This window comes from Micropterus salmoides, unplaced genomic scaffold (assembly GCF_014851395.1).
Source record: "Micropterus salmoides isolate LMB-PRFRI ecotype aquatic unplaced genomic scaffold, ASM1485139v1 Ms_hic_scaffold_19, whole genome shotgun sequence".
Lineage (NCBI taxonomy): Eukaryota > Metazoa > Chordata > Actinopteri > Centrarchiformes > Centrarchidae > Micropterus > Micropterus salmoides.
In genome coordinates, this window is record NW_024041039.1 from 3,162,258 (window position 1) to 3,177,720 (window position 15,463).

Genomic DNA, 15,463 nt, shown 5'->3' on the forward strand with positions numbered 1-15,463 from the left:
CCACGACGAGTCGGCGGACTGTCTGAAAAACTTAAGTCACCCAGAAGTTTGCCCAGAAGAAAAACCGCCGTGCCGCCTTTCTCCTCACGTGAGGCCTCAGGTCTGGTGAGTGAAAGCTTCTTTTATCATCCTGACTCTGCTGCTGGTCCCTGCATGGGCACTTTCATACTGCCTTATTATTCGGGATTATTAGGCCAGTTATTTTTTGTTTTGAAATGGTTGGTGCCCCCCCCCACCACCACCACCACCATTTTTACATCTAAATATGACACTGGTAAAATCAGTTGTTAAAAAGTGGGATATTTCAGGAATAACTATCCTAGTTGTTTGTAACAAGAATAACACCAAACTTAGTATATTAACAAATAATTACACAACTCTATACAGACACAGTCTGTAATCTTGAGTTGACTTGTTCCCAGTAAATGTTTTTTTCCTCCCCATCAATGCACTCCTATAAATAAAAGCTGTATTTGTCTTTTTACGGAAAAGGTTAACTTGCCTATTTAAAGAACAATTAATTGCCTAACACATACAGATAACACATCAAGATTTTTATGGACTGTTAACTGGTTTTAGTCTGTGGACATTTTTCATATTTATGACATAATTCAGTCTGTGATTCCTTAACTCATATTTTTATGTAGTATTCAACTAGTCTATTTACTGCATAATAGAATTCCTGAAATTCAGTTATGGCTTTTGGTTTAGTGTGCCACCCCAGGATTTTTAGTGGCCCCATCTGGCCACCCCAGGGAAAATCTTCTGGGTCCCCTGGATAGCGTAACATAAGCTTAGATTTAAACATTTGAATTGGTACATTTGAATGCTAGGGTTAGCACATAGTATGCTAACATGCAAAGCAACTGTGCTAAATATTAGTGTATTAACAAGCGTGCTAACATTAGAGATTGATGGATAACTCAGGATATATGTTGGCCAACAGGGAACAAGCATATGGAGGCCGCGTCAAAAGTACTTAGTAGTAGTAGAAATAGTGCCGTGAGCGCATAGCTTTTCGACTGTATTATGAACTGAAATTGAAGGGATTTTTAACAAAAACATTTGTTTATATTCAGTGCTAATGTTTGATAATATCTTATTTTGTATATCAGATTTCTTAAGTCTCAAATATCGATTTGTATCATCCAGTAACTGTCTACATGCTAACTTTAAATTGGAGCATCTTTATTTTTAACTTACTGTAGTATCTTTGTTAACAGACTATAAGCATTTGATTCAAAACACATCTGAACTTACGTATGTGACAAAATATGGTATATGATAAAATTGCCACAGTATGGAGCATAAACTGTTTTGATTTATTTTGATTTGGATCAGGACAAACTTTACATTTATTCACAACTAGCGGTTCTAAGAATAGCAAAATGATTTCTACATTTTCTTTCATCCAACAATTTCATCTTTTGGTTAGGATTTAGAAATAGACTTACGGCCTCACGGGTAGTGTGGCTATAAACATTTAGTTTCATTTATTGTGTTATGTTGTGGTTGGGGGAACCACCTTAAATTTGCAGAGGTCATATTTGACTGTACAGGACATACAGATGAACAGATGCTGGCAGATGAAAAAACAGGCTTAAGTCACATTGGAGAGAACCACTAATTACTGTGATCACGTGAGGAGTGTGTGAATTGTTTTCATAGTCTGTGGACGTTCCATTCTGTAAACTAAGATTTGGCCTGGAGCTTTTGTTCAGCCTTCTTTTATGGTAAGCCAGTTAGCCTGTGGTTATATTTCACATTTGTATTTTTAGCCTTGGAAAGTTGGGGCTAACCCTGCGGCCAGACAAGGCTTTAGCCTACTTTAGATTGTTGCACAGTGAAGTGATAGCCATGGACTACATGACCCGCAGGCTTTGGATTGATATAGAATGTCCCAGAATGCCTTCAGCCCAGGGATAAGTGCAACAAAAGTGCTAAACCAAATCTGAATCTATTCAGATTTTCTTTTGTCACTGTAACAGTCAACTCTACAGTCAGCCTACAGTATGAGTATGTTAGCACAATTTAATTGGTCCGAATGAATACAATGAAATGCTATAAATGAGAAAGAGACACTGGTAGAAGACTGAGTCGACTGTAGCCGGAGAGCACACAGATGGCCTCTGTGCATGAGGAATCATGAAATATACTTTGCTTAGCATGATGAACAGAAACCGCTCCTGTATTTTTGGTACATGATGCAGATGATGCTATATTAAGTGCACACATCTGCAGCTCTTATGACCTTAAGACCTCAGTTTCTCTCTCTGATGTTTTAATCCCAGATGTGAAGAAAAGAACAAACTCCCTAGCTTTATGCAACCCAGCGACGTGCTTAGTCAGCAGTCACAGAGAGAGAAAGGTTCAACAGCAGGGCTTCCACCATGCCGCCCGGCTGCCAATAATTACTGACTTTCCAAAATGTCACAAATAGAAATTTCCTACAAAAAGCCTTTGGCGGCCCGCAGCACCACCGGCTCCAGAGGTGCTTTCCTGTCACAGAATCTGACTTCTGACCTTTAAGAATAAGTGTCTTCTGCTTGATTGGCTTTTTGCTAGCATGCTGAAAAAGGCAGTGAAATCCACAGAGGACAAAGTTCTTCTGCACACATCGATTGTGAAAAAAACAATTAAAATTGATCGATAAAGCCAGTATTTCTCACAGACCTAAATCTGGGCCTAACAAATATAAACTGCCTGGCTCTGAGTACGGGGAAAGAGCTTTTTTCACAGGAGGGGGTGAAAGCAGAAACAACTTCCTCTCAGCGATCAATCAATTATCACGTTAACTTTGCTCAGCGGTGAGTGAACAGAATGAGGATGAAGCTTTTTGGAAGCTGTGCCCTGAGCGAGCTGCTGGTCAACAGCCTGTTATGAAAGAGCTTCTGACAACTCCACTGGCTGCTCGCTGATCACAGCATCCTGAGAGTTGGATGCGAGTGTGAGCATGTGCACACAGATACCAAAAAACAGTGGGGGGAGCCGAACTTGTAGTAACAGCACAAAGGAAAAATACTCAGTTTTAGGTCCTGCAATCAACCTTTAACTTGATGAAGATAATGAGGACACAAACATTATCAAGTTTAATACTCAGTATGAACCATTTTCTAAGGTATTCTGGTTTGTTTTATTTCCAGACCTCTGAATCACCACCCACTTTTTCAGTTATTCAAACAGGTCTGGTGCTCATTGAAGGCTGTTTTTCGCAAATGGAAAAACGGGCGAGCCAATCAGACCTTTGTAGGTGGGATTCAAATATGAACGACTTCTTCCTGTGCCGGAGGCAAATATGGGGACAAGTGTGAATGAAAGTGATGCCGACTAAGACTTATTTTAATATAATGCTTCTAATATCTGCTACCACAGCTTCAATGTTGCCATTAAACGACGTCCTCAAGACCAGCCTGTCCTCACCGATCATTATATAGATTATTACATTACTCATGTTTAGGTTTTTGTTAGGCCGCGACCTCTAGTGGCAGAAGAAGTCAGGTGACGGAGCAGACGTAGAGACGGAGGTTCACAGTCCCGTGGGGAAGAAAGTTTACATGTTTTAATATAATGTTTTACTCCTTGTGATTTACCCAAATCCCGATCTTTTCCTAAAATTAACCAAGTGGTTTTGTTGCCTAACAAAACTATGACTGTTTCACAATGTTTACAACGTGTTAAACATCATGTGACTGAAGTCACGTGACTAATATAATGTAGTGATGGTCTGGTAAGCCTGTCGCTGGACGGGTACATTTCAACGCTCATACAGGTTGTTTTTGGGAAGGGTCATATTTGTTGTATTTTCCAATTGTCATTTTGGGACAACTGACAATTGACCTATTTTGTCGTTTGGGTACGACAACATGTTGGCAAGATATATATTCTAGTTGCTATTGACGAGTTAGAGCACAAATAAATCCCTCCCACAAACACAACATCAGACGTATAAGTGAGACAAAATGGTAAATCCGCTGCGTAAATTTTAATGTTTAAGGTTTTACTTGATCAGTTCAACTTTTATTTCCTGTTTTTTTCAGCATTTTTTTCTCTAAACATTTAAGACTTATGTAAATTTGCCAAGTTAACATGAAACAATCTTGTCCTTGAGCTGAAACAAGGCTGCTTTTTACAAAATTTCTACGTACCAGCCAGAATTTTGTGATTTTCTCTCGTTTTGACTGTAAGATCTGAATCTGCAAAGTGACCAACTCAAGTACATTCAAAGTCAAATACTCCATTTGAAGTACCCGACCCCCTAAACTGTTTTGAAGTACAGAACTTAGGAAAATGCACTTAGTGGCTGTCCTGCTCTGCACACACAAAAATGCTACCTTTTACTTCCTTTCTGCTTGCTTTTAAAAAATATATGCTTTTAACAGTCACTGTATACACATTTTACTAAGGTGAGACAAACACACAAACTTCTGCTCAGTGAATCTGCTTTATTGCACAAAAGGAAATGTTACTTGAGTGTAGGTACACACACACACACACACACACACACACACACACTCGTTGCTCACCCGCCTGTATTGTCCGTTATATGAATAATCCAATAGAGGGCTGGTAAAAGCCTCCCAGTCTGCAGACTTCAGCCCTGGAGTCTGTCCCTCCCAGAACACAAGCGGTATTGAGAAAGCCAGTGCAGCAGGGAAGCCTCCCTGTTATGTTGTGTGTTTTTGACCTGTGTTGACTTGTTTATTTAGGTTTCTAAAACTCTGCAGAACAAGGATGAATACCCCAAAGATGAAACACGGCGGGTTGACTGCAGCCAGTTCCTGCTGGTGTGGATTCAGGTCAGTTTGTCTGCAGTCGCTCTCTGCTGGCACTGCAGGTTTGCACTTGGCAGCTTCAGGAAATCAGAATCAGTTAACATGCCAGGTAGAAAAATACTCAGGGTGACGCTGAAGCAGCGATAAACTGACAACTACAGGTCTGTAAAGAGAGAGAGTGTTTTTGACAATACTGTATTTAAATGTTACCAGAAAACAGAAAACAGGCCAGACATATCTCAGATAACAGTACCAAAGAGACGAGTTAGCGGCTGTAGCACTGTTTTTGATTTTTATTATTATTTTTTAAATATTTTTGCAAATTTGCTGCAGAAAAAATGATGCTGAATAACCTGCCAACAGCTCCTGTTTGCACTGTCACCATGTATTTCCAGACAACTATCCCTGGATTACTTTGATACAGAAGAAAAAGCCTAAACATGATTATTATGAGGGGAGATTATAAAGGGATCCTTTTGGATTTAAGTGGATTTATGGATGTTTATCCACCATGTACATTGGAGAGTCAGAGAGTTGGAGAGTGTGTATGTTGTCTGTATCATACTGTTAACGTCAACAAACGACCGGCTCCCACCACAACAGAATCCATCACAATGCTAAAGCAGAGGAATTTCTATCCAGCTAACGCTACAGGTCTGGCTGGGTGATCGGACGATTCTGTGAGCAGTGATCATCTCAAGGTCTGCTAACCCAACCAGTCCCTGCACTTCCTTTTCCGATGTTGAGGAGAGAGCCCCAGAAAGCCCCGGTACAGTTTAGCACCTGCGTATAACAATTGCTTTTTAGAAGCCAAGAGCAATGCAAGGCAGGGGCAGCCAACTAGCTGTTACTTAAGCTTAGTTAACGGCCACCGGTGTCATTAGTAACAAGGGTTTTCTGAAAGTTACACATAGAAAGAACCTATTTGTCTATTTCCACATCCAGCAGATTTAGAGCAACATGACCATCCTATTGGAGTCGTGTTTGTGTTCACTTGATGACTGTAAGTCTAAATTTCACTCTCTTTTTAGCTCTGGGGAGCTTTCCACCAGCTCCTGAGGGTACTATCTGGCTCTATAAATGCTCCACTATGTTCTCTACCTAGTCTCTAATTTTGTCTGTCTGCTGCTGGGCAGGTAGTGTATAGAGACTTTATCAGGGTGTGTTTGCTAGAAACAGCTGACTAAGATGACATAGAGAGATCATACAGTAAATGTGCTGTTAACACAAAAGTATGAGCTAAAAGAGGATAAAAAGTTGTTCAGGGTGCAGAGTTGGTGGAAATTTTCTGAGGAATTATCAAACTGTGTGTGTTCTGCTGCTGTTGTGAAACTCATTACTTCATGACATCAAAATCACAGACAAATTTCAGCACATTTGTGAACGTGATAAATACTCAGGGAATGAAAGGGAAACTTTTAACAACAAAGAGAAAACGGCAGCACTGGGACCCGAGGATAACAAGTCCTGCCAACACCCTTAAGCAACAACAGCAGATATGGTGTTTTTTTCTAAAGGTAATACATCTTTTAGACAGGTGAAGAGGTGTTTAGCTGCCTTGGGGAAGTCGTAAAAATGAGAGCCACACTTACAGTCCTTACGCAATAAGAGCTCTGGTGACTGGAGGTTTGGTGTACTACAACTGCGAAACCCCGACTGAGCTGCATCACGCTAAACAGAGAGAATGACAAGATGCAACAGCATGACTCTCACTGTGCTGCTGCATCTCATCATTCTCTCTATTTACCTCTTCACTAAATCTGTCACAAAGACTAATGTGCTGCGTGTGGACCTAATGTCAGATCTCTGTTAACGCCCTGCTACACGAGCTCTTTCACTACTTCGTTCTGTTAACTTAAGATATAGCAAGCAAACATTTAATGTATAAAAACTGAGGGTGCGACAATGCCAATGAATTCCTGTTTCCATTGACTTCTGTAATGTTAATATCAGGAGTTGGACACGCAAATTCACCTTGTGTCTTGCCTGAAGTGTATTTCATATATTAAAATATATTTCATAAAAATTTGTTCTTAGTGGTGGTGCTCAACTATTATACACTGCAGGAAACCGTGCTGATGATAATGTCGTTTTAAGCTACAGGCCCCTCCAAATGTATTGGAACGGGAAGGCAAATCCCTTTGTTTCTGATGTTCACTGTAGACATTTGGGTTTAAGATCAAAAGATGAGACAAGAGTTCAGAATTTCAGCTTTTATTTCCTGGTATTCACGTCTAGATGTGTTAAACAACTCAGGACATATCACCGTTTGTATTAGACCACAGCATTCTTCGGTGAGCAAAAGTAATGGAACAAATAATCTTAAAGTAAATAACATTTAATATTTGGTGGCGTAACCCTTGCTTGCAATAACTGCCTCAAGCCTGCGACCCATCGACATCACCAAACTGTTGCTTTCTTCATTTGTGATGCTATTCCAGGCTTTTACCGCAGCTTCTTTCACTTCTTGTTTGTTTCAGGTGTTTCTCCCTTCAGTCTCCTCTTAAGGAGGTAAAATGCAGCTCTTTTGGGTTAAAGTCAGCTGACTGACTTGGCCAGTCTAAAACCTTCCACTTTTCCCCCTGATGAAGTCCTTTGTTTTGTTGGCAGTGTGCAAATTTCACTCTGGCCTTCCGATTCTTCCTGCTGATGAGTGGTTTGCATCTTGTGGTGTGGCCTCTAGATTTCTGCTCTCTGAGTCTTCTTCCAACAGTGGATTGTGATACCTTCACCCTGCACCGTGGAGGTCGTTGGTGATGTCACTTCCTGATGTTTTGGGGGTTTTCTTCACAGCTCTCACCATATTTCTATCATCAACTACTGTTGTTTTCCTTGGCCGACCTGTTGGACGTCTGTTGCTCAGGACACCAGTAGTTTCTTTCTTTTTCAGGACATTCCAAGTTGTTGTGCTTGCTCTGCCCAATGTTTGTCCAATGGCTCTGCTCGATTGTCCTTCTTTTCTCAGCTTGACAGCGGCTTGCTTTTCTCCCATAGACAGCTCTCTGGTCTTCATGTTGCTTTATCCTCTAACAGGAAATGCAGTCTTTATAGGTTTGAACCAAGGATGGAAACTTAGACTAGTCATGTTTGGACAATCAACCTAAAAGGCAACAGCTGGGCAACAAGAAACATCCGTCAGTCACATGTTCCAATAGTTTTGCTCACTTGAAAAATGGGTGGGTTCAAACAAACGGTGGTTTGTCCTGAGTTGTTTAACACATCTAGATGTGAATACCAGGAAATAAAAGCTGAAATTCTGAACTCGTCTCTACTCATCTTTTGATCTTAAACCCAGATGTCCTCAGTGAACAACAAAAACAAAGGAATTTGCCTTCCCGTTCCAATACTTTTGGAGGGGAATGTAAATTAAAATAATTTATATGGCACAGTAGGTTCAAAAGAAGGAGCCACAGATAAAACCACCCGTTAGTAAATAAAGTCTCTCTGCAAGATTCATCAAGTTCTTAAACATGGTAACAATCTGGACAGCTCTGTAACACTTGAGTCTGCGTTTACAGCTGTCAATTTACAAGGATTCTGGGAAATCAAGACATTGAAAGACGTTTTGCTCAGTGCCACCAAAGTTTCCTGGTGCAGCTCTTATAGGATATGGATGAATGGATAAGAGAATTTGTAACTGTATCTTTCAGTTCATTGTAATATTTTATTATGTAAAATATATGTTAAATAACACAGTGCAAACAAGCAGACATTCAGGATAAATTCAGTTTCAGCACAGACAGTTTAAGGACAAGAACACGTGTTCATAGCCTCTGTATATCAGGCCATAAACAAGGACCTGGACAGAAGAGCCTGTCATCAAAAACTCTAAATGGCCATTAACTTTAAAGAGTGGAGCGTCTATAAATATCACCAAATATTATATGGGTGTTCTTGTCAGCATTTTTGCATCCTAACGTGCACTTTGAGAGTCAAACTGCAGACTCTGAAGTAGTCACTCAGCAGTATCGAGCGTCTGGCAGAATGTCTAGACTGGACTGGTGTGACTGACACAAAGAACCGTGTCTAGCTGGTACAATTTTCCAATTACATCTACATCTTACATCTAAGTGCAACCTGACAGGAGCGAGACTCTCTACTGTTACTGCAGTGTTTAGAGCGGTTACACATGCAAACAAATCTTTTGTAGATACAAATGTCTTTCAATACATTGTGTTGCTCTGCATCAACACTGAGGTCTGTTATTTCAAAAGAAGCAGAGGAAGCACACAGAAGCAATCTCATCAACATGCGCATAATTTACAGTAGCTTTGGTAAATTTTGTGCTCAAATGTAAAGAAAAGCTGAGCTGGTACAAAGAATAAAATACATATACAAATTATACGACTGCAGCGGATTGTAGTTTTAAACCTGCTGGAGTGTGCGTGTCAGTTTGAAAAATGTTTGCCCTTTTATTAAATTGTTAATAAACAAAATCCAGCAAAAGACAAAACAGTATCCTTTTTACCTTTCATGATCTCACTAATGAACCCAAAAATTTTTACTCAAAAGTTTTTTGAACACAGTTGACGCGATATTGAAACACTAACGCAGCAGAGAAGCACTTCAACAGCAGCTTCCATTTACACCTGATCGCTTTAGTTAAAGTGGGAATGTGTCTTTGTGGTTCAACAGACTATCTTGTGAAAGACAAACTGCTGCTGAAGAAACACGCTGATAGACTTCAGACATAAACTGATATACACACTGATGTACACTAAAACTTAACTTGGCCCAGTATGTTTCATGAGAAATGCTCTTAGATAACTTAGACCTTAGATTTGTAGATGTGGCTTAAATTCCTATGAATATCTCAAATAATGAAGAGGCACTTGAGCCCATCTGATAGGGCTGTGATTGGACAAAAAAAAGCCTGGAAACCGCTCCCTTGGCCTAATACGTGCTGGCCAACAACCAGTTTTAAAGAGGTGGTATTATGCTTTTTGGCTTTTCCCCCTCTCCTTTATTGAGTTATATATCTTTTTTGTGCATGTACTAGGTTTGCAAAGTGAAAAAGCCCAAAGTCCAGCCCAAAGGGAGTTCATCATACTCCGCTGGTGTGGATGGAATATGCAGTAAGATCATGAAGGCCATTGCGAACATCATTGTTGAGCCACTGGCTCATTGTATTAACCTTTCTTTACTTACTGGCATTGTACCTAAAATTACAAAAAGAAAATCCCAATTTTTAAATCAGGCGACAGAAACTATCTGAGCAATTACCGGCCCATATCAATTCTACCCACTTTTTCTAAAGTAATGGAGAAAGTAGTATCCAACAGACTTAGTGGTTATCTTGATAAACTGGATGTTCTTGTTCCCTCTCAATACGGTTTTAGAAAAAAGAGCACAACTTGTATGGCAATACTTTACCTAATAGAACAATTTAATGACTGTATTGAATAGGGCAAATGTGTTGTTGGTATTTTCCTGGACCTATCAAAAGCTTTTGACACCATTGACTTTGATAGCTTATTGCATAAATTACAGTGCGCCAGTATGAGTGTTGTCTGTAGGGGGCCGCAGATCTGGAAAGGAATTGATGATGGCCTCAAGGTGTTGCCCTCTATCTCCAACTTCAAAAGACAACTAAAAAAATCACCTCATATTAACCTATATCTAATATTAAACTGTTTTCTAATGGATTACTGGGATGTATGTGTATGATTGTATGTGTATGTATTGTGATGTATGTTCTGGTGTGCTCTGTGTGCATTTACTTATCATCTGATTACAGGTGATAACTGTGTATACCTTGTCTGTACCACTACCTTTTCATAAATCATGGGCCCCCATCTATAAGCTTTCTTTAGCTTCTTTGGAAGACCCATTCACTATACCCAATTGATTCGCATGCGCATGTGCAACTCCCAACAAAGATCATTTAGAGACAAGATGTATCACTCCATAGCTAAAATGAAGCCTTCAACACAGAGTGAAAAGAGGAGCTGCAGCAATGTGCAGTATGACAGAAAATATGGTGTTTTTTGAAAATTAAACCATGTAAACCTGTTCTGGTACAACCTCTAAATAAGATTTTGAACCTGGAAATGAGCAGAATACCACCTCTTTAAGTGACAAATTATTTGTGAAAGTTCTTTCCCAAATACAAACAAGCATTTTGGACAGAGACTCATGTGGTGTGAGAGACTGAGAACGATCTGGAGAGAGAAAGGAAAGTGCTTATGGAGGCCATTATTGCATGAGTGACAGGGCGAGTTAGGGCTGACACACATTCTGGTCCCCTCAGAGTCCCACAGGCCACGTCTGAGCTCCAGCTAGAAGTTGTTTATCTTCACAGCAGCTGTCACGCATCCCGGGAACAAAAGAGCGTACTGAGGAGAGGAGGAAGAGCCCTGCCCACATCACTGTTTGTGTTGTGTGTTTACATGAGGGTACCACTGGGTCAGATTCCTGCTGCACACAGCAAAACGTGTCCATCTTAACAATTAACTCAGTTTAGCGAAAGTGTCTGCAGAAGACGTGAAACTATTTCACAGCGGCACAGAGCAGCTTAGCTCGTTTAAAGGCGTGTTTCTGAATCAAGATGCATTCTTTCAAAAGCAGTGGACTTGCCAACCCATGATGAAGGGAAATTGTGTCTAAAACAAGAGTCATTATCTCATCGTAATGGTAGTTTTACTTTTTAACTCATTTTAAAACTTCCTTTAGCAGGTTTGTATGTAAACTGCTGCTGTGTAATCCTCCTAAATCACACACAGGGGATGCAATATGCATCCTTTCCTTTCTAATTGAGAAGTATTATTTTCCAAAATAAATCTTTTAACTGAACCTAAAGTCTCAGAAGTTGGCATCTCAGTCAGGCAAAAAAGCAAAAACTATTCCACCAGCTCCGGTCTGTAAAAAGCAGAAATCACAGTTTCTACAGTTAAAACAGTCAAAAAACTGGTAATTTTTTATTTTAAGGATCCTAAATTTTACTACAATTTCCTACAAATGATCCGCTCATGTCTCGCTTTTGATGTGGATTGAAGAGCCTACATCTACACCAGCATCTCTGTGACAGCTGGTGAGAGTGGTGCTTTACACAAAGTCACTGTGGGGCGCGTTCACCATCTTAGCTTCCAAAAGTCAGTAGGATTAATCCTACATGAATGTCTGTACAAAATGTCCTCTTAAAATTCAATAGTTGTTGGCATATTTCAGTCTTGACTAAAGTATAGGCTTGACTATATGTACAAGTACAATGAGATCTGTTATTTCCTGATAGCAAATTATGTAAATATATAAAGGAATGCAAGAAATCCGATCAGATAAGCAGTATAGAATATTCATTTGTGGACAAATCCAACAGTTCATTGCATTATTGGCTTGATTAAGCAAAAATCTGAAGTTGAAGACTAAAACTTGTGCACTTAAACTAATCAGTCAGTCCATCCTAATACACGTGTTTGAATGAGGACACACACACCTGATCACCGATATTTTTCAGGCACATTTGCACGTACACATTTACATTAAGGTGGATTACTACGGGAATGTACTTAATTAAAGTAAAAAAGCAATAGCAGCAAAGCGTCAAGTAAAATGTGTCATTCTTAATAATGCATGCATACAGTCACACACAGACCCAGATGTAGAGCCAGATAGATAAAATACATGCATATGGCTATCAATAAATTAAAATCTATACACTATGAACTTAAAACACACACACATAAAGACAGACTGAAAACTGCTCCTCAGAGCATAGAGACTGCCTGCTAGGAGGTTGGTAAGAACCAGCAAAAGGGCACAAGACTTAATGAGGCTATTGGTATCGTATGTATAATTTATTGCGTTTGAGGCATGCTGAGAAAAAGACCTATTGAGCCGAGTGAATATGAAGCCTGAAAAACAACTAAAGGACAAGTAAACAACAGAGTCGTTATGATAGAAAAAGCAGAAGAGAGGACGTGTGAGGGAAAAGTAGAAAATACGAGGGAACGCCGGGCCAGATGCCTCTTAATGTGTGTGTGATAACGGTGTGTGTGCTCAAGCCTCTGCTTTTATACTCAACTGTTCTCATAAAGAGAAACGACAAAAAAGCCTTGATAAATTAAAGAAAAAGCTTCTACTCACCTGTTTCAATCCCTCAATCCCAGATTTTCATCTTAGATTTCCCATTAGACATCTCAGTCTTCTAAATTCTGGTTCATTTCCTCATAAACATTGTTAGGTGACTGACAGCTGAAGCACTTGGATGGGCATTTAACTCCCCTGGTTTGAATTGCACGTACGAAAGATGAACAACTGCATTAGGCATCTTCGACTCCTAAGGTGCAGTTCAGTAAGAAATATTGTTAACAAAGTTTAAATCACTTCACTTTTTGGATTTGGGTTAATTTTGGATCAATTCACCATCTATGTAGAAGCATTTCCCCCTAATGCATCAATGAGGCGTTCTGATTTATACCTCTGGCTGGCTTCTTCTTCACTATAACAGCAACTGATGCCTGTGGATATTGTACAGTCATGTACCATCCCAACCAACCAGGAAAAAAAAACTGGACTTCTCTATAACATAAATCTATCCTGTGTTTCTACAACGCTGTCAAACATTTCGGACAAAGCCTTTCAGAGAACTTGAGTAAAATTAAATATCTGATCCTTCTGATAACACTATAAAAACAAGAGAAATTAGTTGCTACAGTGGCAGCTAATAACTAAGGCAAGTTAACCAACTAGCCAGCTAGTGGATGTTAACCCAGGCAACCTCGGCAGGCCTCTTTCTGACAGAACTGTTTGCTCCTTAAATCCTCAGCTCCTTGCGTTACTATCTCTCAGGCCATGTTCTTTCCCTCAAATGCACAGACCTGCTATTCTCAAGCTGTCCACCAGATGCCCTCCTACTATCCCTCCTGTCGCCATCACCTGACTGCAGCCAGAAGTTATTACACCCATCCACACCTGGGCCCGGCCCAAAGAGGTAAGCCACAGTTGGAATAGTGAAGCCACATGGACGTTTCCATGCAGGCTTTGGTGCGTTGGTGTTTGGCAGGTGAGCTTCAGAGGTGGACTGATTAAACCGCGACAATCCGAGTCAGACAAACTCTCTGAGCCAAGAAACTTTTTGTTGGTGCAGCTATGCAGCTCCCAGAATTACGGTGTTTCTGCCGTCACTCTACGTCATTAAACCACAGTTATGTTGGTGCCAACAGGAAGTAGCCCTGTAGTAGTATTTTATTGGTCCAAAACTAGCTTCACTTCTCTCCTTTCAAATCTGCAGGGTGGCTTCGTCCAGTAATATACTGTCCGGGGGTCAGCCACAACAAAACCTCGACCACCCTGTTGTGTACGCATGCACACTGCACTTAACTGCCATTTTAATATGGCTGTGTTCATACACACTTCGCTGCTGATTGGGTGACACCTCTGGCACACCCACCAAACGAGAGATATACCTCTAAGCCCGTTGCACACCATTGCACACCGTTTCAACTAAACATGTTGTTCAAACCGTAGCAAACCTTTTGAAATTGAACGTGGCCCTGTTGCCACTTCTCTCATCAGCTGTGCAGTTACCTGGCCTACTACGACTACTCCTCACCTGAAACTCATTCCCAATCAGCCCTTCCACATTTATACCAGTTCACGTCTGTTGTTCATTGTCAAGATCATCAAATTTCCCTGTGTGCCACGTTCCTAGTTGCAGTCCCCATTGGCCCGGCAACTCCACCCTGACAAAAATCAGTAACACACTAGGTTGGGGAGGCTAACTAGCAACTAAAAGCATTCTCCTCTGTTTCTCTTTGAGAAGTGGCTATGGCATAACTATGGTAATTTAATTCAGGTTGATGGATTTTCGTCTTCACCTCTTTCAAATCTAGCTACTCTATTATGTTTATACACCATCCTTTCAAACTTAAATTCTCTAACTGCCATTCTAGCTAATTCAGGCATTCAGTAATCAATTGGGGAAAAAATCTAATCCCAGAAAACAAATAAAAATTAAACAACTGAGGAGAAGTTTGAATACAATGGTCTATATTACCATATGTGCGCTGGTGTCAGGATGCATCTATTGTTTGTGTGGCTTAAATACACATTTGAGACAAATATTTCAGTCTGCGTGATCACAGAGCGGGAAACCTTACCCGTTTGCGCAGGTTGCAGGTGAGGATGAGGTTGCGGGAGAAGGAGTTGGCGAAGGCCGTGTAAAACTCCAGCACCTTGAGCAAGGCTTCCCTCTTGATGACGTGGAGGTCACAGTACGTTAGAGCTCTGACGTTAGCGCACGCATGTGCCAGGGTGGTTTCTTTCCAAAAGACATCACCAAACACGTCGCCTTTACCTGAGGACACAGCAAACAGGAGAAGATGAATTCCAATAATTGATTGGTGAACAGTTGTTTGATAAAGGTGACACTACTAAAACTAAAAAGGGAACTAAGAAACTGCGGAAGGTTTGTAGAAGGTTATTTTTTTTTAACACTGAATGAATTTCCTGGGGAAGTATTGACGTTGGTGTGCTTTCTTAATTATGGCTTCTACGTTTTGCTCAAACTTCATGGGGTTATCCAAGATTATACCGAGATTTATTACAAATTGTACAACATGGCTATTGGGCCGTCCCTGAATAGCCAGTTTTCAATCATTAACTGAGATGCTTTATATTTACATCAGTTGCACGACATTCATTTCAGTTATCATTTCTAGATATCTAGTTACTCAATTAATCGACAGAAAGTT

At 40.3% G+C, this 15,463-nt stretch overlaps 1 protein-coding gene across 1 annotated transcript in view; it reads right to left on the reverse strand.

The window, feature by feature from the left end:
• Positions 1–15,463, reverse strand: part of kcnh5b (potassium voltage-gated channel, subfamily H (eag-related), member 5b) — a 179,053-nt gene that overhangs the window by 29,404 nt on the left and 134,186 nt on the right. The window contains exon 12 of the mRNA XM_038729311.1: positions 14,870–15,066. Within this exon, the coding sequence (XP_038585239.1) occupies positions 14,870–15,066 (197 nt within the window). The remainder of the gene's footprint in view (positions 1–14,869; positions 15,067–15,463) is intronic.